At 38.1% G+C, this 24,619-nt stretch overlaps 1 protein-coding gene and 1 non-coding gene across 2 annotated transcripts in view; one reads left to right on the top strand and one right to left on the bottom strand.

The window, feature by feature from the left end:
• Positions 1-24,619, top strand: part of ULK2 (unc-51 like autophagy activating kinase 2) — a 711,692-nt gene that overhangs the window by 407,031 nt on the left and 280,042 nt on the right. The window contains exons 10-12 of the mRNA XM_044054320.1: positions 630-688; positions 1,024-1,106; positions 19,321-19,371. Of these exons, the coding sequence (XP_043910255.1) occupies positions 630-688; positions 1,024-1,106; positions 19,321-19,371 (193 nt within the window). The remainder of the gene's footprint in view (positions 1-629; positions 689-1,023; positions 1,107-19,320; positions 19,372-24,619) is intronic.
• Positions 4,905-4,976, bottom strand: TRNAR-UCU. Its single transcript has one exon. It is a non-coding gene; the product is annotated as a tRNA-Arg (tRNA).

The raw sequence follows: 24,619 nt of genomic DNA, 5'->3' as shown, positions 1-24,619 counted from the left end.
TACTGTGAGGCAGCACCACCACCGCGGATGGGGTGTCAGAAAGTAGTACTTCTAAAATAAGTCAAGCTGGTCTGAATCTTGTGGAAAAGGAAAGCCCAGCACAGTTGTGTGCAGAAAAACAGTTTGCCTCTCAGATATGTTATGTTTGAGTACCTTGCACATGTGTTCTTTTTCTGGAAAAGTTGGTGAACACATGGAATTTAATGCTGCAGACAGTGAAATTGCTATTGATATAAATAAGAAGGGATGAAATGGTGGAGAAGAGAAAGTGTGTAGGAAGAATAACTGCATGGCTGTATGCATGTATGAAGCAGACAGATGATAACCAAATCTAGTGAGAATTCCATAACTCTGCAGCAATGCAAAATGTTGCATTATAGGAAAAGCTTTGACAATGTCCATGTCAGAGGTACTCCTTGTTTTGCATTAGACCTTAAGAAACTTAGTTATTTTGTCCAGCAACACATCAGAACTGTGCAGCAGAAGTACATTTGACATACTAAAGTTCAGCTCAGTCTTTTTAAATATAACCTTTCACTCAAACTCACATTTACTAGTGTCCCTTAGTATGCAGGTAAGTAGATGTGTAGGTATCGTGTTGTAATCTACTGCATCTTTGTCTCTTTCAGGCTAGTAGTCCACAAGACCTGAGGCTGTTCTATGAGAAAAATAGGAATTTGGTCCCAGCGTAAGTGTATTTAATTTTCTTGGTTTCCGTTTACAACTTAATTGTGAAAAGTATTCTTGAAGAATTCATAAAAGGAGAGCTGTGCTTAAAGCACAAAAACTGAGAATTTGCAGATCTGTTTGCGGTTTTTAGAACAAATCATTCTGTATTACTGATTAAGAATTCAGTAAGTAAGGAAATGGGAGAAACAAATATTTTAACATTTGTTTTCAATCAGCTTCTCGGCATTCCTAGGAATAGATATGTTGCCAGCATATAAACATGCACTGGTAGTTTGTGAAGTTTAAGTACAAGTTTTTTTGGTGTACTTACAACTCTTTTATGTTGTCTGGCAGTATCCCACAAGAGACATCTCCTCATCTGGCAGATCTCCTCCTTGGCCTTCTACAGAGAAACCAGAAAGACAGGTTAGACTTTGGTAAGTAAAATCTGGTCATCTGACTGCATATGAAGCAGTATAAAACTGCACTTATTCAGAACTGGGTGGTATCTTACCTGCTGAACTGAAATATTATGATGTATGGAGCAGACATTAATAACCATTTTTATAGTATTTCCCCAAGTCATTGCCAGTCTCGAGTGTTGTTTTGGGGGGATTTTCAAAATTGATTGATTGATTGCGTTTGTTAACCGGGAAAGTCCACTGGGCCTGAAAGAGACCATTTTCAGTGGAAGCCTGGCGAGAAAAGCTCCACAAAGTTACATACAAAGAAAAATATTATTACAGATAAATATTATTACAGATGGCAAAAATAGAGCAGTACTATTACATTGAATGAAAGTGATAATAAAGTGACAGTGAATAGGTTACAATCCTGGATATATAGAAGTAATGAATGTCTTGTATTCAGATGACACGAGTGAAATATATCAACAAGATTCATAGTGTGCATTAAAGTCGCACATAAATATGTTATATCTCCAAGTTTATAGCAGTGAGGAGTTAAGTATAGTGTGAAAAATATAATAGGAGGTAGAAGGAGGGTAAAGACAGGTAAGAGTGACAGGGAAGCAGTAGATAGATAACGTGAAGGGAAGGAAGTGATAGAGGTAATGTGTGCAGATGGCTGCACACTGAGTAACAGCTTAATTCTGTCTCTTCCTGTGTAAAAACAGAAACTTAGCAGACAAAGCCAGTGGACCTGGATTTCTGAGTAAATTTCAGTAACTAACTAGTAAGTGCACTGCTTAGCTTCAAGGAAAAGAGAAGTACAGAGGACTTGAAGGAAAATCAGTTACAAACAATGATGAAAAAACACTGACTGGGAAAAGTACTGTAGCTATTCAGCAAAAAGAAGTTCAGACTCCAGACATGACTTCCAGTAACCTTGAGGAAAGTATAAAACAATTGCATACAGAGCTAACTAAAATAAATGAAACACTGATGGAGTATATCAACTCAAACAGTAAAAGGCCGGAAAAAATGGAAGAAGCTTTAAACAGATGCTCAGATGAGATGATAAAATGCAAAACTCGGAGGTCGAAATGAAGAAAAGGCTGGCTGAATGTGAGACTGCACAAGAACAGATGTTTCAAAAATTAATAGAATTAGAGGACAGAGCATGTAGAGAAAACCTAAGATTTTCTGCTGTACACGAGAAGCTGGAAGGAACAGACTGTATTAATTTCATGAAAGCACAAATAAATAACTGGACTGGTATTCCACAACATGAATTGTTAATTGAAAGGGCACATTGTGTGTATGCTCCAAACCTGGCTATGAGAAAACAACCTAGACCTTTAGTAGTAAAAACTGCAGTCTTACCAGTAGAAGGAGGTGATTCTGACAAAACTGTTGCGGAAGGACAAAGTACTAACCAATATATTTAATATGTGTAATATTACATATATAATAATATATATATATATGTATATATATAAAATATATATATAATATATATAACGTTTATCTATTTTATTTATATATAAAATATACAATAACACACATCTATAAATATATATATATATATATATATATATATAGTATAATATATATATAGTGTAATATATATATGTATATATAGTCTATATATGTAAAATATATGTACAATAATAAATGTATAATATATATGTAATAACTATATATATAATATTACGTGTAAATAACCAAACTCCTATTTTACATAACATGTATCAACTTCTATATTTAATGTTTGTAACTATGTTTCAATGCAATAATCTTAGTACGATACTCTTGCTTTAAACTACCAGTGTTTTTATGTGCCTTCTGTTAACTAATTCTGTTCTGCTGTATGCAGCAGACTACTTTCCTTTTTGATTACTAAACAGAAAGGTACATTTCTGTAATTACTTGTTTTATATTGTTTTGTTTTACTTTTTAAAAAGTATTGTATTGGAGCTTTTCTCCTCTGATCTCCACTGAAAATGGGCTCCTGGCTCAGTTGGTCTAACCTGGTTAACAAATGTCAAATTAATAAATAATACTAAAAGTGGGAGACAGCAGAGTGTTTTGGAGAATGGCTGCTCAATTTACACCAGGCAGAAGAGGAATAAATTTATTCCATTATATGGGGCATGTCGAGAAGCAGGCATGAGATTCAAATTGCTGTACCCAGCTGTCTTGAAAATATTTTCCCTGGTGGAACAAAAACATTTTGTGATGAAGTACATGAAAGTACACTGGAGATGAAGCAGAGACAGGATTTGGGAGATGGAGATAAATTTCAATAGAACAAGAACATCTGGAAAGATTGGACTTTTTTGGACTTTGATAAACTTGTAGAGGACTTTAAAGCATATGTCCTACTTCATGTCATTAATGTTTGGGAAAAATATGCAGGAGAGGCAAAGAGGAGGGTAGAGAGTTAAATGTAAGTAAAACATTTTTTTTCTTAGCAGTATTACTTAAGTGGTGCATCATTTTCTCTGCATGTTGTAAAGCAAAGTGTATTCAGTTATTTTTAAGTGTACTGGGGATACTAAAGTAAATAGATGCTTTGGTTTAGTGTTTTTGCTTCTTTTTTCCTTCTTTGTTTTCCTTGTTCAGTTTTAAGAAGTGTAGACAGTGCAATGTATAGAAAAAAAAGGATCTGGTTAAAAGAACATGACAAAAGAAAAGTGAGTGTGCTTTTTCTCATTCTTACAGAGAGGAATAACTGGGTTAAGGACATTAGCTTTCTATAGTAACAAATTTCAGTGGAAAGGAAGTAAATGAAAAAGAATAATGAATGTCATAAGGTCTTTTTTTTCTAGTAAACAGTCATCTATCTGGTTCTTATGTCACTAGCAGGCAACCTGATAAAGAGAAATGGCTTGGAGAAAATGTTTTCTGAAAGCATTCAAGTGTTCTCCCCAGCTGAGAGGGCTATAAAGATAAGACAAAACCAGCAGCACTTAATAAAATCACATGCTCTACCATGCTTCTTAGCATGGATAATCTTTCTTTCTGTTTAGCTTGAGTCTGTGTGTGTATGGCTGACGGTTTGTAACTTTTGTCCCTATTAAGTGGTACAAATACAACAGTTGAAGATGTGCATAGTTTTGTCTGTTATTGTTAAGTTAGTAGGTGTTTGGAAAGTATTGTGTGTGTGTGTGTGTGTGTGTGTTTTTATTTGAGGGTTTTCAATAAAAAAAAAGTTCTGCAAGATGTGACATAGGCTCACAGGGGCGTGACAAAAAAAAAAAAGAGAGAAACAATTGTATAAACGGTTAACCTGCCAAACAGTGCATGCATTGAACACAAAAGCTAGAAATAGACATTTAACAAAAAAGCTGTTGTACATAAAAGGTGGGAAAATCCTCAAGCATGTGATTCTATAATGTCTTTTAACGTTGTTGGTCTCACAGATAAATATGAAAAAGAAAGGGTAGTGAACTATATTAAAAATGTAGAGTGCAAATAGCTGTGCTATAGGAGACACACTTGGAAAGAACTGAACATGTGAATTTGATAAAGGTTTTCAGGATGGTTATTCAGTAAAATACCTGGGACAAAGGAAGAGAGGAGTACTTATATTAATTGCAAGAGGAGCTCCAGTAGTAATACAAGAGGGAAAAATGACAGTAATGGTAGATTTGTAGTATTAAGGGGCTACTGGCAAGGGAGGAGGATTACATTGGCATGTATTTATATTCCACTGAAAACTGCTATAATGGAGCTAAAGAAAATTCTGTCAGAAATAATCAGCTTTCAGCAAGGAATATTACTCATGGAAGTGGGGGGACAGAAAGTTGATTTGCAACAGTTAAGATCTCTTGCATTGGCCGGGAATCGAACCCGGATCAACTGCTTAGAAGGCAGCTATGCTCACCACTATACCACCAATGATATAAAAGTTTATGGAATATGCTGTATTCAAACCCAGAACCATGTGCATGATAGTCTGGGGGCCCATGTGCAAGATGTGTCTGGGGGCCCAGAAAGGGAAATATAACAAAGGAGAGTAGATAGTTAAAGACATTTATGAAAATGTTTGGCATGGAAGATGTGAATTCAGTACTAGGAATTTAGAGTGCATACATATACATATTATTCCCTAAGATACAAAAACTGGGCTAGGCTAGACAGAATTTACAATTTACAAGAACATGTGCATTTAATTGAAGGTCTTGATACACACCCAATAACTATTTCAGATCATGTGCCAATAATAACTAAAATAAAACCATAGAGTAACAAAATAAGAATGAGACACTGGTGCTTTCCCACCTATCTGTTGAAAAGAGTGGAAGGAAAGGGTAGTGGAAATTATTTAATAACTATTAGAGAATATAGAAGCTTCTCCTGAAAATATAGCTAGGGAATGGGATAAAATTAAAGTGGTTTTTAAAAATAGGGTGGAAATAAAGGGAGATATGGGTAAGAATCAACAAGAATTATTTAGAGGGACTGACAGATATTAAAGGTTTGCAAAATAGGGGGAATCTCACAGAACAAGAAGAGTAGCAATTACAGAATGCTAAACAGAGCATAAAGGATTACCTTTATAATGTGCATGAGTTTAGAAAAATTGCTGTTAGGCAAATGTTTTTTCATAATAACTCTAGAGCATATAAACTTTTAGCACAATGACTTGGCACACAAAAAGTAGAAGGGGCTGTTAGCAAGCTTAGGGAGCCTATAACAAGGCAAGGGATCCTGTAGAAGTATTAGAAATATTTTGAAAATTCTGAGAAAGTCTGTATAAAGCAAAGAAATATGGAAATCAAGAAAAGGTATAAATGGAAATGTTTGTGGAAGAATTCAATATGCCCAGGCTAAAGAAAAAGGAGGCTCAATTACTAATAGTTAGGACAGGAGGAGATGAGATACAAATGGTGATGTATAACCAATCTACATGAACGTCCCCAGGAATAGATGGTATTCCTGGGGAAGTTTGGAAGCTAGGAGGGGAAAAGCTGATAAAGATCTGGAAGGTTTTGTTTACCAGTATTTTAACAGAAGGAGAAGTACCAACATCCTGGAAGAAAGCAGTGGTAGCTGTAATACCTAAATAAGTAAAGATCCATCAGATCCAGCTTCATGCAGGCCTATTTTAATATTAAAACATGATTATAAAGTGTTTATGTCTATAATGGTTAAAAGAATGGCAAAGGTAGTGCCAAAATTGATAAATATGGATCATTGTTGTTTTGTGGAGATCAGGCAAACATTTGATAACATAAACAGAACAATGGTGATCTAGAAGGAAGCATAATGCAAGACAATACCACTGTTGCTGGTAGGTCTTGATGCAGAAAAAGCATTTGACAGAGTAAACTGGGATTTTATGAGCAGAGCAATGGAAGCATTTGCATTCCCTGATAAAATTAGAAGTTTGATTCGGAGGATATATGAAGGATTGGCAGTGAAAATTAAAGTGGGTGGGGCTTCTCTGATAAACTGTGCTTGAACAGAGGAATCAGGCAAGGGTGTCCTTTCTCCCTTTCTTCTTTAAATTATATTTAGAACCATTGGCAAAGAAAATAAGGGACTCAGAAATTCAAGGATATTATTGGTATGGTGGTCAAGAAAAGCTGTTTTCTGTTTGAAGATGACATTATTTTAAACCTGACAAAACCAGAAAAGGACATTACAGTGCTGTGGAACTTATTGAAACAGTTTCAAACCTTTTCAGGATACAAAATTAATGAGGCTAAAACAAAAGCAGTAGCTATAAATTATCTACCTACATATTAATTGGTTCAGCAATATCCATTTTAATGGGGACATGATAAAATGAAATATTTATGAGTATGGATTAAAAATGATACCAGTGTGGCAGCTAAGGATATGTGGGAAGAGACTAAACAGACGATAATACAAAAACTGAGAAAATGGAAGTTCTGTTATATGGATATCGATAGTAAGATACAAGCAGTTAAAATGTTTTTAGTCCCTTTAGTCTTGTACACTGGTCAGGCATATTTTTATCAACCAGAGGAGAAGTTGTGGATAGCAGTTAATAATGAGCTGAAGGATTTTATCTGGGAGGGTGGCAAGAGTCAAGTGAGATAAGCATATCCTTCCAATAGAACAGGGTAGATTGGGATTACCCAAGTTCAAGGGGTATTTCAGAGCAACACAGTTAAGGCTCCTGTACATAGCACAAGCAGAAAACTATAATCCAAAGTGGAAAGAGATTATGATGAAATGGAGGGGGGGGGGTTCAAGTAACAGGAGAGACTGGAATTTAGGATGCAGACCTTAAAGGAGAACAGCAATAATCCTATAGACTGTTATATTCATAAAGTAGCAGAAGGTCTTCTAAGAACTAAACCAACACAGGAGTGGAGAAAGGAGATTCTGCCGATAGGGATGACTGCAATTAGGGATACAAACAATGGGCAGGAGGGGGAGGGAATATGTTGGAGAAACCTGGCAAAGGAACCAAGGTATTGGGAGCAAATAACTAGAGAGGGAAAGGTAATAGAATGGGAAGATGCCAATAACTTATTTGGACTAGGGTAGAGATTGCCTTCCATTTCAAGGAGTGATATCAGAGTATAGACAAAGAGAAGGAAATGGGGTGGGGGTCTTAAACGAAAGACCAACACTGGTAGAGGTTTTAGTAGAATCCTGAGCAGAAGTTGCCATTAAGAAAGGGATAATTAGTAGAGCATATAAAATATTGCATGCTAACTATAAGAATCAATCAGAGAAGGTTAGGATGGATTGGGAAGAATGATTTAGATAAGCAATTCTTCAAGAAAGAATGGAGGGATATATGTATGTCTCCCAAATAAGCAATAAAATCTAGAAGATTTAGGATATTTGCTTGGAAATGTTTACATGGTATTTTTGTACCCCAAGCAGACTTCAAACGATTTTTCCCCAGGTAGACAGCAAATGTTGGAAATGTGATGGGGAAGAAAGAGGTAATTGGGAACATATTTTCTGGGAGTATAATGAGTTGGCAGACTTTAAAGATTACCTGCAGACTGCTCTGTCAGAGATGCTGGGTGAGCAAATTGGAGTAACTATGGAAATTATTTTTTTGAGCTATGATACAGAATCGAAATTGCCTAAACATAGTAAGGCCTTTCCAAGTCTAATTATAATGCCTGCCAAAAAAGCAATTACTAGTAAATGGAAACCAAAGTCTAGACCAACATTACTATACGTAGCAGAAACAGTAACACAGATAAAACAACTGGAACTGGGATTTTTAGAAAAGGGTAGGAGCAAATTACATAGGGAAAATGGGAAATGTGTGATCAATACATGCAGAGGAGGAGCAAGGTTTAAAGGAAGGCAGGATTTGAATGTAATGGTTGGCTAACATTGACTGGATATATTAAAAGTGATGTATAATGTTTGCAGCTACAGTTGTGTTGGCATGGTTTGGAATGTATAATGTTTGCAACTGAGATTGTACCATTGTGGTTTGTTTTCATTTATATAAATGTAACATGGCCTATGTCATGCATGATACTTTAATAAAGATGTTTCTTGATTAATAAAGTTGTGATGTTTTCAGAGTACTCTGTATGTACTTGTGATTACATTGAATTTGTATAAGTCCAGGGACATGTTTGAAACCAAAAATTCCTTAAAATGCATTGACCCATATACAAGTTGAGGTGTTAATGTGTCTGTGAGTATTGGTAACAGTGTATGATGCCCACAACTGTGTTATATAATTTTTTCTTAACTTTTCTTGTCTTTTTTATAGTTACGGTGGCAAGAGTTGGGATGATATGAATAACAGCAGCACAGTGAAATACATTACTAGGGTATTTATTTCTTTCACTTTCTTTGCGGTCATGAATGTGATTGCAAAAAAAAAAAACAGTTTCTGATATCTTTTTGGGGGTAGTCTTTGGATGAAAGCATTGTAGCTCTGCTGTTAAGATCTTGCCTTACAGCTACAGGGTGTGAAGCTCATTCTGATCTCTGCTCACTCTCTGTGCATTTTTCTGTTTTTTATGTGTCATTGTGGATTTTCTCTTGGTACACCAATTTCCTTCCACCTTCCAAAAAACATGCTCGTTGACTGGCTACTTGTTGTCCATATATGTTGCATTCATCCTTTTATTTGTGGCCCAGGTCTTGGTTGAAAAGGGTCCATGAAGACCAGTTTATTTACATGTTTAACAGATGAATAAGTTGTATTAAATTAAATTAAAAAGCAACAAACTGAAATATATTACTGTGGTCGTTTTTGGCACTTTCTTCATGATCATGAAGGTCATTTCAAAAATCAACTACTTGTCCCCATTTTGGGACAATCTGTGTGAAAAAGCAAAAGGTAATTTCATGATTAGACTGCAACAATCATTGATAAGGTTTCTAAAAGTGTGAACTGTACATATCTGTCAGAAAGCAACAAGTGGCAGCATACCACATGCCCTATATCTATGGGTAGTTCTACCAGTACACATAGTCCACAACAGCAGTCCCTTGATTTTTTATTTTCTTTAATTTTTTTAATGGTTACGAGAACACATAGCCACAGGTACTGGCGCTTAGTTCATATCAAAGGAATTTAATCATTTTCTTAAACACCATGGAATAATCCATTGCAACCATTAGTTTGGTAGAAAGTCATGTGCAGACATTTAAAACTGGCATGAAAAAATATCATCTAATACAGTACTGGAGATGAAAGATAAAGCTTTGTCATTTATTTTATTTTGTTTTACTTTGGTTAGCATGACAGAACACTGATCGAAATGGACCATTTTCAGGTTCAGTCTGGGAGACACAATATGTACATTAGATTATAATAAAATAGTAATGTATAGGTATAACAAAAATAAAGTCATGCAAGTGTTAGTATGATTAAGTGTTATATTTACAATTGTATATATGAGTAACTTGGATTGAAACTTCTTAATGGCATTTATAACTATGTAAGTCATTAAATACTTGAATATTCCAGTAGCACTCTGCTAAATGTGATATTTGCACTATGTAAATTAGGTATGATGGGAGCGGGAGAAAAAAGGAGGTAGTAAAAGCAGAAATTTAATATTTGGTATATATGGATATCCTTGTTGGCAGTTCAGGCCAGTAGTCTTTAGCAGATTTTTCCAAAGCAGACAGTTTGGAAAGTACAGATGTTCTTCATGTTTCACTGTCGCAGTCATTACATTTGGGTTATCTGCTTGCAGGTAGCCTTCAGTCTGCCTGATTAACAAAGTCTTGGGTCCTGCGTCGGGTTGCTGTCCCTTCTTCCATGACATCAGGTCATCGTCAGGAATGTGATATTTGCACTATGTAAATTAGGTATGATGGGAGCGGGAGTTAAAAGGAGGTAGTAAAAGCAGAAATTTAATATTTGGTATATATGGATATCCTTGTTGGCAGTTCAGGCCAGTAGTCTTTAGCAGATTTTTCCAGAGCAGACAGTTTGGAAAGTACAGATGTTCTTCATGTTTCACTGTCGCAGTCATTACATTTGGGTTATCTGCTTGCAGGTAGCCTTCAGTCTGCCTGATTAACAAAGTCTTGGGTCCTGCGTCGGGTTGCTGTCCCTTCTTCCATGACATCAGGTCATCGTCAGGAGTATAAAACATGCAGCTGACACCATTACATCAGTCTTTCTTGCCTTACGGTGCCTAAAGTAGAAGCAGTTTGCAAGTGCCGGTCGGCCGACTCCTGAAATTTTCGTTTTCGAGTTTCAGAACCAAAGTCTTCAATTAAAGCTAAGTACCCTGTTAGGGAAACTTTTTCTTGCTCCTTTCCAATATCAGTAAAAGTTAATAATTGCATTACTTGTGGAAAGCAAATACCTCAGAAAGATTTTCATTCGTACTGTATTCCTTGCCTATCCGCTGTGGTGGCTGCGGTAGCATCGTCACCTCACAGTAAGGCACTGTCCGGTTCGATTCTCAGCTAGAGCGTATTCTGCGTGGAGACATGCGTGAATGAGCGTACCTTCGTTGAAAGTTGTGCGTCAGGGCTGGTAACTCAGCACGTAAATATCAACTACCAATCATTAGCAGACCGGAGTTCCGCTGTGGCGACCCCTAACCGGGAAAAGCCGAAAGACACAACAACAACAACAACAACTGTATTCCTTGCCTAGGCCCTGACCATGACGTACCTTGCTGCGGTTTTGTGCTTTATTTAATCAGCGCACTATCTGTCGTCGGTATAGTTTCGCCTCTAAATATTTCGGTTCTTGGTTTAATTATCCAGAAATGTCATCGGTTAGCCATCCGACTACTGGGATTCTGAAAAAACACAAAGATAAAGACAGAGACAGGCCGCCAAGGTCCAAAACTGCCGACAACGCTTCTCCTAAGCCAGTCGCCAGTTCGCCGGTACTCAGTGAGGTGCTTTCGCAGCCCCTGATACCCGCTACGTCTGATTCGCAGGCCTCTACTGAGACCCATTCGGAGTCCGGTATGCTGCGAGATGCTTCAACTATGCAACCCGTGGATGTCTCTACCTTGGATGGGTCTGGAGCCGCTGTGCAGGCACTGGCTTCTGAGGGTGTATTCAGGCCTAAGGACTTGCATATTAAATCAACGCCTCCTTCTTCACTTAGGCCTAAATCTCGAACCATGCCTAAAAAAACGATGCCCAGGCCACATGCTCAGGCCTCTATGCCTAAAAAGCAAATTATAAGAATGGCTGATGATTTAATAACTCTAATCAGGGGTAGCCAACCCCCCCCCCCTTTCTAAGAGGCCTAGGACTGAAGTTGTTTATGAATCTTCTGACCAGGATTCTGTTTTTTCTGATTCTTCTGATGATCTGGATTTGTCCTTATCTACTTATGAGGATTCTGATGCAGAGGACTCCATTCCCTCTGCTTCCCCTCCAGAGGATTTTTCTTTTGGGGAAACTTTGCATACTCTAAGGGAGCATTTCCACTGGGAAAGCCAGGATTTTTCTGATTCAAAAAAGAGGCTTAGGGATTTCTTACTCCTACCTCAGCATAGGCCTTTATCTATTCCTCCTGTACTAGACATTGTTGATGCTTTTTCGGAATCTAGTTTGGCCCCTGATTCCTTGCCTCCTGCTTCCAGAAAACCTGACAGATACTACAGGGTCCCTGAGTCACACAAGTTCCTTTTTAAAAATCCTATTGCGGATCCAAAGACTATTTCACAGGGGCCCAAGGGCATTAAGGCTTCTACTGCTAAAAATCCTACCCCTTCTGATAGAGACTGCAGGGTGCTTGATATATGGGGTAAGACGGTTTACACTTCTGCAACCTTGGCCATTAAGGCTTTAAACTGCCAGTTTCATATGTTAAAGTATCATGTTACTGTCAAAGCAACATGTTACTGGATTGTTTAAACGGAAAATGATGTTGATCCCTGACTGTGTGGAAAATAAAGAATTACAGGATTTAATGCATTCTGCTGAACAAGTTGGAAAACATACTTTGCAATGTGGTTTTGATTCATTAGAGGCCTCTTGCAGGTATGCTGTTACTGGGTCTGTGCTCAGAAGGCATGCTTGGCTAAAGGAGCAATCCTTGCCTAATCATGTTAAAGCTAAATTGTTGGATGCTCCCTTAAATCAGGAACGCCTGTTTGGCAACAAGGCAGAGGAAGTTCTTAAAAAGATGGAAGATAAAGCTAAATCTATGCAAACTGTTAAAGATTTCTTACAAGTTCAGCCTCCTAGATTTAGTTAGCACTGGCCGTCTAAGAATTGGTCCTTTCCAGACCCTTCCAGGTCTTCTCAAGCCAAACCCTGACACAGCAAAAGTCCCAGGTTTCAGTCCCAGGGGACACACAGGACTAAGCAGTGAGAGACCTCCACTTCCAAATCTGGGAGTAATAAGACTCCCCCCTATGATAAACTGTCTCAATGACTTCCGTTTAAAATTTCCAAGCACTTATCAACTGACTGCCCCTTTGGGGGGAAAGATTGCTCTTCATACAAAGAACTGGGAACTCATTACTCAGGACAAATGAGTTTTAAATATAATGTCCCAGGGATACAGATTTCAATTCCACACGTTGCCAACACCAAGCGGGTGGCCGGATCTACCCCTAAATCAGTGGGCAGATGCCCAAAAACAAGTACTTTTTCTCTTAAGCATGGGGGCTATTCAACTGGTACTGGAAGAGGAAAAGGGACAAGGTTTCTACTTCAGACTTTTCCTGGTACCCAGAAAAGACAATTCATGGCGTTCTATCCTGGACCTGTCTACTCTTAAACACCTTTTTAGAAATTCCAAAATTCAAGATGCTGACTCGTCACCAATTACTTCTTATGCTAGGCAAAGATGCCTGATTGGCAACACTAGATTTAAAAGAAGCATGCCTGCACAACACTAGATTTAAAAGAAGCATGCTTGCACATCCCAATCAAGGAATCTTGCAGAAGATACCTATGCTTCAAAGCAGGCTACATGCACTGTCAGTTCTCTGCACTGCCCTTTGACTTATCTACTGCGCCCAGGGTATTCACAAAGTGCCTAGGTCCAGTTATTGCATTTTGCAGGCAAAGAAATATTCAAATATACCATACCTGGATGATTGTCTAATTCAGGCAGAAATCCAGGACATACTTTTGAATCATCTGACCTTTGTACAAAGGGTTCTAACTTGTTTGGGGTACACCATAAATGAAAAGAAAAAACACATGGTACCCTGTCAACAAATTATATTCATGGGAGCAAGCTTGAATACAACTTCCCAGATGGCTTGCTTCATGCCAGAGAAACAAATTCATTTGACAACTTACTTCAAACAAGTGGCCACAAAAACCCTGCTATCTGCAAGACAAATACTGCAAGCCTTGGGGTTCATGGCCTCCTGCATTCTTCTAATTCCATATGCAAGACTGCATATCAGGAAACTACAGTGATATCTAAAAAGCCTATGATGTCAACATTCTCAAAACCTAGAAACAATGATTCCTATCATACCTTGCCTATGCCTAGAGTTCCTTTGGTGGGCAGAGGCCTGCCACCAAAACAAGGAACTACCTTTCACACCACCCCCTGCCACCCAAACCGTAACAACAGATGCATCAGACTATGCATGGGGGGGGCTCACCTGGCAGGGAAGTGCATTCAGGGCAAATGGAACCCAAGTCAAATGCACCTGCATGTCAATCAAAAAGAAATATTAGCTGTACAGAATGCCCTGACAGCCTTCAAGGACTACATTCATCCAGGACAACTAATGGTAAAGATGGGCAACACCACTATGTGGTACATAAACAAGCAGGGGGGTACACATTCTTACCCCCTCTGCAGACTAGCCATGGCATTGTGGGACACAGCCTTGAGCTACTAAGTGCACCTACAAGCCCAATTCCTGCCAGGAAAATTAAGTACACTGGCAGACGGACTAAGCAGAAACCTCATGGACCCACACGAGGGGAAACTGGAACCAAGGATTTTCAACATGTTGAAAAGCAAATGGCAGAGCCCAGATATAGACCTGTTTGCCTCCCCCCCAGAACTACCAATTGGACAAATTTTGCACGAGAACTCCCCACAAACAAGCCTAGAAAGTGGATGCTCTGTCCTTCAGCTGGAAAAACCTATCAGTCTATGCCTTCCTCCCTCTGCCTCTGCTCTCCAAAGTACTACTAAAAGTCAAACAGGACAAACCAAGGATGATTTTGATTGCTCCAGACTGGCTGCACCAACACTGGTACCCCCTCCTTCACAGTGTGTCATGGTTATCTCCATGGCACCTGCCTAGACTCCTTCCCTGCTGTATCAGCAGGAGAACCAGATTCTGCACCCTCAGTTTCCAGCACTGAACCTTGCAGCCTGACTTATTACTTAATCTCTCCTTTACCATCCCTCAGTAAACCTGTGGTGGATATCATCTTAGAGGCAAGGAGGCCTAGTACTAGAAAATCTTATGCTGAAAAATGGAAAAGATTCTGTGCCTGGAACCAATCTCAAGGGATGAGCACAGCAGCGCCCAACTTACCTCAGATTATACAATACTTAACTGAGATGCTTCACAAGGGCCTGTCTTTTTCCTCCATTAAAATCCATGCCTCAGCCGTTTTACCTCATTATAACACAGAACCTCCCCTCTTCTCTCATCCACTGCTCAAGCACTTCCACAGAGGGGCCAACAATTTGAGACCATTCAGGTGAGCTCCAACTCCAGCCCAGGACCTTAACTTCGTCTTGGAAAAACTCACTCTACCTCCTTTCGAGCCAGCTGCTGCTGCAGACTTAAAATTTATTTCTTGGAAAACAGCTTTCCTTTTAGCAATCATTTCAGCTAGAAGGGTATCTGAATTACAGGTCCTTATGGCAGTGGAGCCTTTCATCATCTTTCATGCAGACAGAGTGTCACTCAGAACCAATCCATCCTTCATGCCCAAGGTGGTATCCAGTGTGGCTCTTAATCAGTCCATTCATTTGCCAACCTTCTTTCCCAATCCACAGAATAAAGGGGAACGGATACTGCATTCCTTAGATGTGCACAGACAACTTAGATGCTACTTGGACAGGACTAAACCTCAAAGGAAATCTGAACAACTGTTGGTAGCATTTGCTGCAGGGGCAGAGGGGAAGGCTATTTCAAAGCAAACCATTTCTAAATGGATAAGCCATTGCATTCATTTATGCTATAAGCACCATGGAAAACCTATCCCCCAGGGGATCAGACCTCACTCCACCAGGGCTGCATCTACCTCTGCAGCCTTTCTCAGATGTGTCCCTACCAGGGACATCCTAGAAGCTGCTACCTGGAGTTCTGTACATACTTTCACAAAGCATTATCATTTACCAATTTTCTCTAAATCCAGAGCTAGCTTTGCCACTGCAGTCTTGCAAGGCCTTATAGCTGGCCCTGCATTCTAAACTCCTCCTCCCAACCATAGCTTTGGGAATCTACCCAAATGTAATGACTGCAACAGTGAAACATGAAGAACATAGTACAGTTGTGTACACTTACCATAAATGTAGATGTTCGAGTGTATTCACTTTTGCAGTCCTGGTTACCCTCCCTCCAGCCCCCTAACTTCTTTTGGCTATACCTCTACTTTCCTTTACTATGCTTTAAAGCCTTTTTGGTGTATTTGCTTTTTTGTTGGAGGTATATCTTTGTGCTTTTATGTTTAATTGCTTCCCATTAGGGGGACACCTGACATCTGGGACAAGAAAAACTGATGTGATGGAATCGGCTGCATGTTTTATACCCCTGATGACCTGACGTCATGGAAGAAGGGACAGCAACTGATGCAGGACCCAAGACTTTGTTAATCAGTCCAACTGAGGGCAACCTGCAAGCAGATTACCCAAATGTAATGACTGCAACAGTGAATACACATGAATATCTACATTTATGGTAAGTGTACACAACTGTACTTTGCCCATTCTTATGCCATTTGTATATAAATAGTGATAATCTGAGAGTAAGCAGTTCAGAAGAACTTGTTGCTTCAGGTTGTTTACATTCCATGTTAACAAAACACCCTTGCAGATACTCTGTAAGTATAGAAATCTCTCAGTTCATCATAACCGGGAGAACACTATTTTTGTAGGTATTTTTAAGAGTAGATTTACGTACCTTCCATTTGAACCACCAGCTTCCCGTGTTTTGTCTCAAGCTTCTTTAAGGTTGACATACCTTTTGTAACACTTGGTAGTGAAGTTTTTCTTACAACTTTCCTTCAACCACTCTGATTCTAAAGCTGTTTTCTAAAAGTGGAAAAAACTTACCTCAAATACCTCCTCATTATCATAGCTTCATGCTGGCAAATGCAAATATTAACCTTTTTGAATAGATTACATTTTCCCATTCACATGAAACTAAAGTAATGAATCCAGCCTCCAATCCAGTACCTTCAGTTCTGTGTAGTATTTCAATGACACATGATACAGACTTGGTTTACTGTTCCATTAAGGTACATTTGAATGCCATATCTGGCTGTATCTCCTCAGATTGCTGCAGAAGTTTATTAAGGGGATCTGACATCTGAGGTATGCAAAACATCCCATAGCTCCTGCTTGGGATTTAAACTTTAATATATTGAAAAACAGACTTTGCTTCCTTTTAAGTTCGGTTATTTCATTAGGTTTCAGATAGATGTCTTAATTGGTAACCAGTCCTTTTAGCTGCAGTAACCTCATTCAGAAAGATAATATTTAAAATAATCATGTACAGATTTTGCACAAACAGCAAAGTATGTTTTAAGAGTAAATCTTTCTTTTATGCCTAAAGTGGTCCCTGAAATTCCTTGAAACAATACATGCATTTACCTTGTTAAAGGCCCATATGCAAGTTTTGCTGAAATAGTAGTATTCAAGAATAAAGACCTAATTTTTTTTTGCCTGTAGTGGTGTCTGAAGTTTATTTGAGCCATCTTTCCCCAGTAAGAGAATACTTACAAAATTTTCATACTGGAAATGTGCAGTAACAGCTGACATACTGCACTGAAAGGGCCCAGACTGCTGAGCTGCTGATCTGACCAGCTGCTGTTTATCAGCTGTTTGTGTCATTTGTGCAAAGCAGACAGGGTAATCTACTCCCCAGATAGACCTTTATTTCCCCAAAGTGGTTGGCTAACTGCATTATTTTTTGTTATGAAAAATGCAGCACAGTTCTGACTTGAGGAGATTAAGCTGATGCTAGTAAGTCAACATCTACCACTGCAGCCTTCTTCAAATATGAACTTGTGCAAACCTTCTGTGAATTTGCTTCTTGGGCATCACATTGCAAGTGAGATTTCCAGCCTAGAGGTTTTCAGGGATTTGCTTTGGCTGTTTTGCAGGCTATGTTATAGACCGTACTCCTCTTACTGAGAAAATGTGGGTACGCTGCTTGTTATTCCTGTTTTGCTTATAAGGAATTTCTATAGCAGTGAGCCTTATGTTGAATGTATTGTAGTTGCGTGATCATGCTCATCATAGCAATCAATATTTGATACTCTTCTTACTGGTGTTTTACTTGTTTTCAGTTTGGTAGTCTGTTTACACATTTGGCTGTGTGCCAGATAACTGATTGTGTATGTCTTTTTTTTTTGGTTTGTTGTATTGCATGATCGTCTACAGTGCTTGCTGTGTTTTTCTTAGTTATTCCCCTTTAGTCAGTTAGCTGGAGGCGTATTGTGTTTCGTAGGTTTTGATCTTTTGTATTTATTGTACCTTTATGTTGTTTGTTATGTTGCTTGTTTTAAACTTTTAATATTCTTTTAGCTTTCTGGAAGAGCATTTGTTAGTATACGAGATTTGTTTTCCATTTATTATGGGTAGAAAAAAAAAAGACTACAAGTAGAACACATAGAGCATAGTCGTTTCTGGGAAGATTTCACTGTTATGACAGTGGTGTGAGATTAAATCCACAGACCCCTAGTAACTTCCATCTACTGAAAATGATTGAGCCATATGACAGATATTTTGCCTACAGCCAATACATATTGATATAAAAAAATACTCATTCATATAATGAATTTCTGCAGCAGTGTTCTTATTGTCTGTGCATCTTCCTTTTTAGTGAGTATGCTTTCAAAGCTGCACTTTGCCACAGACTTTATGGCTGGCTTTGTATACTTTGTTTCTTTTTGCAAAATTTTCCAAAGGGTACATTTAAATATTTGCTTATGTCGATATCATTTTTTTTCAATGCTGCTATTAAATATGTAGTTTTAGTAGTCACACTCTTATCCCTTCACTTTTTAGCTGGTGTTATAGTATTGTTTAAGTAAAACAGGCGTGATCTTCACTTTAAAAAAATACAAATTATAGTTGCTGTCTGTTTTATTGCTTGACTCCCATCTGATGTCCATGGCTCAGGACTGCCCTTAGGCATTATTTTACAGTTGATTTAGTTTTGTCTGAGGACCGATAGCATTTAATCCCATCAGATTATGGACACTGAAACAGAGGCACTGTTCTTAGAGCACCTACTGTTCAGATGATTATCTTATACAGTTGTAGTTTATATAGAACAGCATTTTATTCTGATTGTATGGGGGGTTCATACAAAGCTGCCTAGGGAACCCCAAAGGTCATCTCTTGTTTTGATGTTGATGAGGTAAAAAGGCACATGAGGTAGGATTGTGCTGCATCTCCATCTTCAATGTAGAGTTATTACCACAGTATTCTTATCTGTGGGACCACTGAGATGTGGACTTCCCCTTCAACCTTATTGCAGCACTTGCTTGTAGACATTTGTTAGATTTATTGCATTGAGAAGCTGAAGAGCTAAGATAATGTTGGGACTGTTCTAAATTGGATTACTCTGTAATAAGAACACCAGTGTACTTTCATGATAAAGTTATCTTTTTTTCTGTTTTTCAGAAACCTTTTTCAACCATTCTTTCCTTGATCAGTCTTCAGTAGTCAAAAAATGTAAGTAAAATATTTCATAGATTTCTTCTGTATATTAAAATAACCCACAGTTCGCTTTTTGACAATTTTTGGAATGTCAGTCTGAATGGCACATTGGTAGAATTTTTTGTAGATTCTACCATGTCTCACAGAAAGGAAAACAATAAATTCTAATAATAACATTGAAAATTAAAAACCTAAGTGTGTCTTTTCTCAGAAGTGTTTTTTTTTTGGATGGGCATCTACCCCTCATGAAATTCTACTGATGTAGTCTAACTCCAAGATTGCACAATCTTGATAAGGTAGGATGGTTTCATTGCCAAATACACATCTACGAGAAATACCATTCAGACATTTTGTTTCAGAATCATGTTTAAAGTACACATTTATTTTCCTGGAAGTTAAGATGATAATTTTGATAGAAATTGATCTATGTGTGATAGTTTGTAAAATTTAGAATTCGCAGGGGACCATTTCTGTTTTCAGTGTATGGTTCATGTATATTGTAGAGTGCATTCACTATTCTTGATAGCTTTATGATGTTTTGTCCTTTGTATAGTTATTGTAAATTCAACCCTAGTTCTAGTTGCATCCTTGTAGGAAATACATGCAAGGGCTTCAAATATACTTTACTGAAGATGCTGATAGTGTGTCTGTATTTTATTTTCTACCACAGAATGTTGCTGTTAAACTGGGTTTGAGTTAAAACACATAACTTTTTTTAAACAGCAGCGGGTGCTGGTGTGGAGCGGCCAAAAACCAAAACTGAAACAGTATACACCAACGGTTTTGTGTAGTGAAAGGAAACCTTTCACTTAATTCACTCTTCAAACGACAAAACTTCCAAACAGAAATCACCACGCTAACTCTAGCAATGTGGAGCAGCAAATCCTTTAATCACAGTGAGCGCTTTCGCCATGCGGCTTCTTCAGACTGTATTACAATAATGAAGACTCAAACGGTTATCTTTATAACATATTCCATCCTCCCATTGGTTAAAAACGTCATTACACATATTCAATTAGCAAAACGCAAAAACAGTCGATCTCATGCAGAATGCATTCATGCAATGCAAGCCGCTTCGTTATATACAAATAGTATTCACAAAAACCAAAGTGCACATCACTCCATATATAAAAATTAGTAAAAAGGAAAACAAGTGCAGTAAATACAGAAGATAAACATTCATAGAATGCATTTCATGGTCCTTCTCATGATAGAACCACAGGCACACATTGTTGTGGGATCACTCCATATAACAACATAAAGACATTTTGCTAATCTACGCTTAAAACGCTAATCATATGTATAAAAAGTAAGCCTACACTTACTACTATAAAATCTTGAAAAATACAACAAACGATGTTTCTTCTTCTACTTTCAGACAGCTACACTATCAAACAACAGGACCACGTTGCTCCTGAAAATGTCGTCATCGTTGACTTAAAGGGGACAATCAGGAGTCAAACAGTTAGTGTTCAGGCTCTGTAGTGGATGATTCCACATCAGATAGGGGAAAAAATATATACAACTACGTTAAAATTAACTAACATTAAAATTAATTATTCCTGCTAAAAATACATTCAGGATGCAGACAGTTGATATTCAAAATGTATAGTGAATGTAGACACCATACATTCAAATGCACTACTCCCGTTGAAAAACCAAAATAAGACGGACCACTCCAGGAACCGAGAGTAAAAATATTACAACGGAACCAAGTAGAGCTCACATACTATAAACACTCTAAATACAAATGTATACAGGGGTTGCAGGCATTAACATTGCCTAAACTTACTTCAGCCTCGCACTTAAAATGGACATGTCATAGACCAAAACGGTCATGTCAAACAATATCAGTCTCCGTAACACCACATCTGACAGTGCGGTAAGTCTCTAGAGGTGCTATACCCCAGGGTCTAAACGCTGAAAAAATAGAGCTCGACCACAGCTCTATTTATGTGTGTGTATGAATATGAAAATGTCACTCCGAGTATAAACTCAAATGGGGAAGCCATAAGGAACAGAAGAAATGTAGGGGAAAAAGGAAAAAAGGGGGGAATAATAATGAACAGGAGAAAGGGTAAGAATAAAAGAGAAGAGAGGAAAGAAGAGAAAAAAAGAAAGAAAGGATGGGTTGGGACAGGGGGAAAGTAGAGATAACAGGATGGATAGAGGAAGGGATGAAACCAGAGGAAGAGATGAGAGAAGGACAAGATAGGAGGTGTGAGTGTGTGGAAGGATCTGTATGTGCATGTTCCTAAGGTACAATAGTGGAAGACCAGTTGTTGTCATACTACAAGGGGTGGTCTATGAATCCTGCTGTTTAGGTACATATAGTCTCCTTTTCCGAAGGAAGGGCCTAACCTGTACTTTGTCATTCAGGCCTGGGTATAACTCAGCCCTCAATCTTATAATCCATTTCATCTCATTCTCAAGGGTGAAGTTAACAATATCCCCTCCTCTCTTATTCGGTATAATCTTCTGAATGACAAAGAATGTAAAGGAATGGCTGGTCCCTCTCTCTTTATGATGTTTAGCCAAGGCATTAACCACTGAAGCTGTCCTAATGTGGTAGATGTGTTCCCTAATGCGTTCTCTAAGTGACCTGTTGGTTTTACCAACATAGAACGCTTGACACGCTTCACAGGTTGCCATGTAGACAATATTGGAGCTTTCACATGAGGTCTTAGTATAAAAACTATAACACCGCTGAGTGGTGGGATGGATAAAGCTCACTGTCTCATTAATAAACAAACACTGATTACATTTGCCACACGGTGTTGTATTCGTCAACTGTGTGCTGAGTCTCTCTGTACCTAAGTTGTTCCTGGGTTTACACAATATCCTCTTTAAATTGGGTTGATTTTTATAAGTGATACTTGGGCATGACCCCACTATCTCCTTTATATCAGGGTCTAGCAACAGTAAATCCCAGTGTTTCCCCATAATTTGTTTCAGATCCACTGAATCTTTAGTATAAAACATGGAAGCTCTGCTCTTATTAGGGTTTGGAGGACTGTTCAATACTAAAGCAGGTAAAGGCTCAGAGTAGTATGGTTTTGCCCTGGTGTTTCTAAGGCTTTCAACATTAACAGCAGTACATTCAAAGGTACTTTCATTGTAACCCCTTTTTATAAATCTAGCCTTCAAACCTTTAAGTTCATCTGCATAGCCTTCATTGGTAGGGTTCAACCTAGAGGCCCTCATTATCTGGCCTTTCATTACATTATCGAACTCATACTTGGGATGCATACTGTCCCTGTGTAGAATAGTGTTCCTAAAACATAACTTCCTATGCACATTTGTGTTAAGTAGCCCATTATTGAGTCTATTGATACTCACATCCAAATATGAGATGTGGTCTACTGAGTAGTTTAAAGTAAACCTAAGGAATTCAGTTGAACTGTTCATACATTCAACAAAATTCAACAATGCCTCTCTGTCACCCCTCCTGTTCATTATTATTCCCCCCTTTTTTCCTTTTTCCCCTACATTTCTTCTGTTCCTTATGGCTTCCCCATTTGAGTTTATACTCGGAGTGACATTTTCATATTCATACACACACATAAATAGAGCTGTGGTCGAGCTCTATTTTTTCAGCGTTTAGACCCTGGGGTATAGCACCTCTAGAGACTTACCGCACTGTCAGATGTGGTGTTACGGAGACTGATATTGTTTGACATGACCGTTTTGGTCTATGACATGTCCATTTTAAGTGCGAGGCTGAAGTAAGTTTAGGCAATGTTAATGCCTGCAACCCCTGTATACATTTGTATTTAGAGTGTTTATAGTATGTGAGCTCTACTTGGTTCCGTTGTAATATTTTTACTCTCGGTTCCTGGAGTGGTCCGTCTTATTTTGGTTTTTCAACGGGAGTAGTGCATTTGAATGTATGGTGTCTACATTCACTATACATTTTGAATATCAACTGTCTGCATCCTGAATGTATTTTTTAGCAGGAATAATTAATTTTAATGTTAGTTAATTTTAACGTAGTTGTATATATTTTTTCCCTTATCTGATGTGGAATCATCCACTACAGAGCCTGAATACTAACTGTCTGACTCCTGATTGTCGTCCCCTTTAAGTCAACGATGACGACATTTTCAGGAGCAACGTGGTCCTGTTGTTTGATAGTGTAGCTGTCTGAAAGTAGAAGAAGAAACATCGTTTGTTGTATTTTTCAAGATTTTATAGTAGTAAGTGTAGGCTTACTTTTTATACATATGATTAGCGTTTTAAGCGTAGATTAGCAAAATGTCTTTATGTTGTTATATGGAGTGATCCCACAACAATGTGTGCCTGTGGTTCTATCATGAGAAGGACCATGAAATGCATTCTATGAATGTTTATCTTCTGTATTTACTGCACTTGTTTTCCTTTTTACTAATTTTTATACATGGAGTGATGTGCACTTTGGTTTTTGTGAATACTATTTGTATATAACGAAGCGGCTTGCATTGCATGAATGCATTCTGCATGAGATCGACTGTTTTTGCGTTTTGCTAATTGAATATGTGTAATGACGTTTTTAACCAATGGGAGGATGGAATATGTTATAAAGATAACCGTTTGAGTCTTCATTATTGTAATACAGTCTGAAGAAGCCGCATGGCGAAAGCGCTCACTGTGATTAAAGGATTTGCTGCTCCACATTGCTAGAGTTAGCGTGGTGATTTCTGTTTGGAAGTTTTGTCGTTTGAAGAGTGAATTAAGTGAAAGGTTTCCTTTCACTACACAAAACCATTGGTGTATACTGTTTCAGTTTTGGTTTTTGGCCGCTCCACACCAGCACCCGCTGCTGTTTGGATTATTTTATATTGTTCTGGCTGGTGTGACATCCTACGCTCGGGGGTAACATTTGACTTTGTTTACATAACTTTTTTTAGTTCACAGACCTTTCTCTAACTGTAATTGGAATTGTCTGATTGGCTACAATTTAGCAAAACATTTTACAGTGTAGAACTTGTTTTTAGGTATTAGTGGACTGATTGATGTATTGTTATGAGGACTTTAATAATGACAGGCCATGTTAAATAAAAAAAAATGCAGGTTTTCTGACCATAAGTTTGTCTTTCTTCTTCCATTCTGAAATTATTGATCATCTTTGAATGTGCCATTTTTCTACTGCAGAGCTTCTTTGGGAAGGGTTACTGTAACTAGATGTACCCAACTTTCCTCTTGCTTTTGTTTTGCTGAGTTTTCATCATTTGTACCATTTTCTCTAGTAAGACAAGCATTGGTCTTATAAATTGGAATGTCCCTG

Source organism: Protopterus annectens, chromosome 13.part0 (assembly GCF_019279795.1).
Source record: "Protopterus annectens isolate FY-2018-M chromosome 13.part0, PAN1.0, whole genome shotgun sequence".
Classification (NCBI taxonomy): Eukaryota; Metazoa; Chordata; order Ceratodontiformes; family Protopteridae; genus Protopterus; species Protopterus annectens.
The sequence above is the reverse complement of the archived record's forward strand: the minus strand, read 5'-3'. Positions and strand labels throughout refer to the sequence as shown.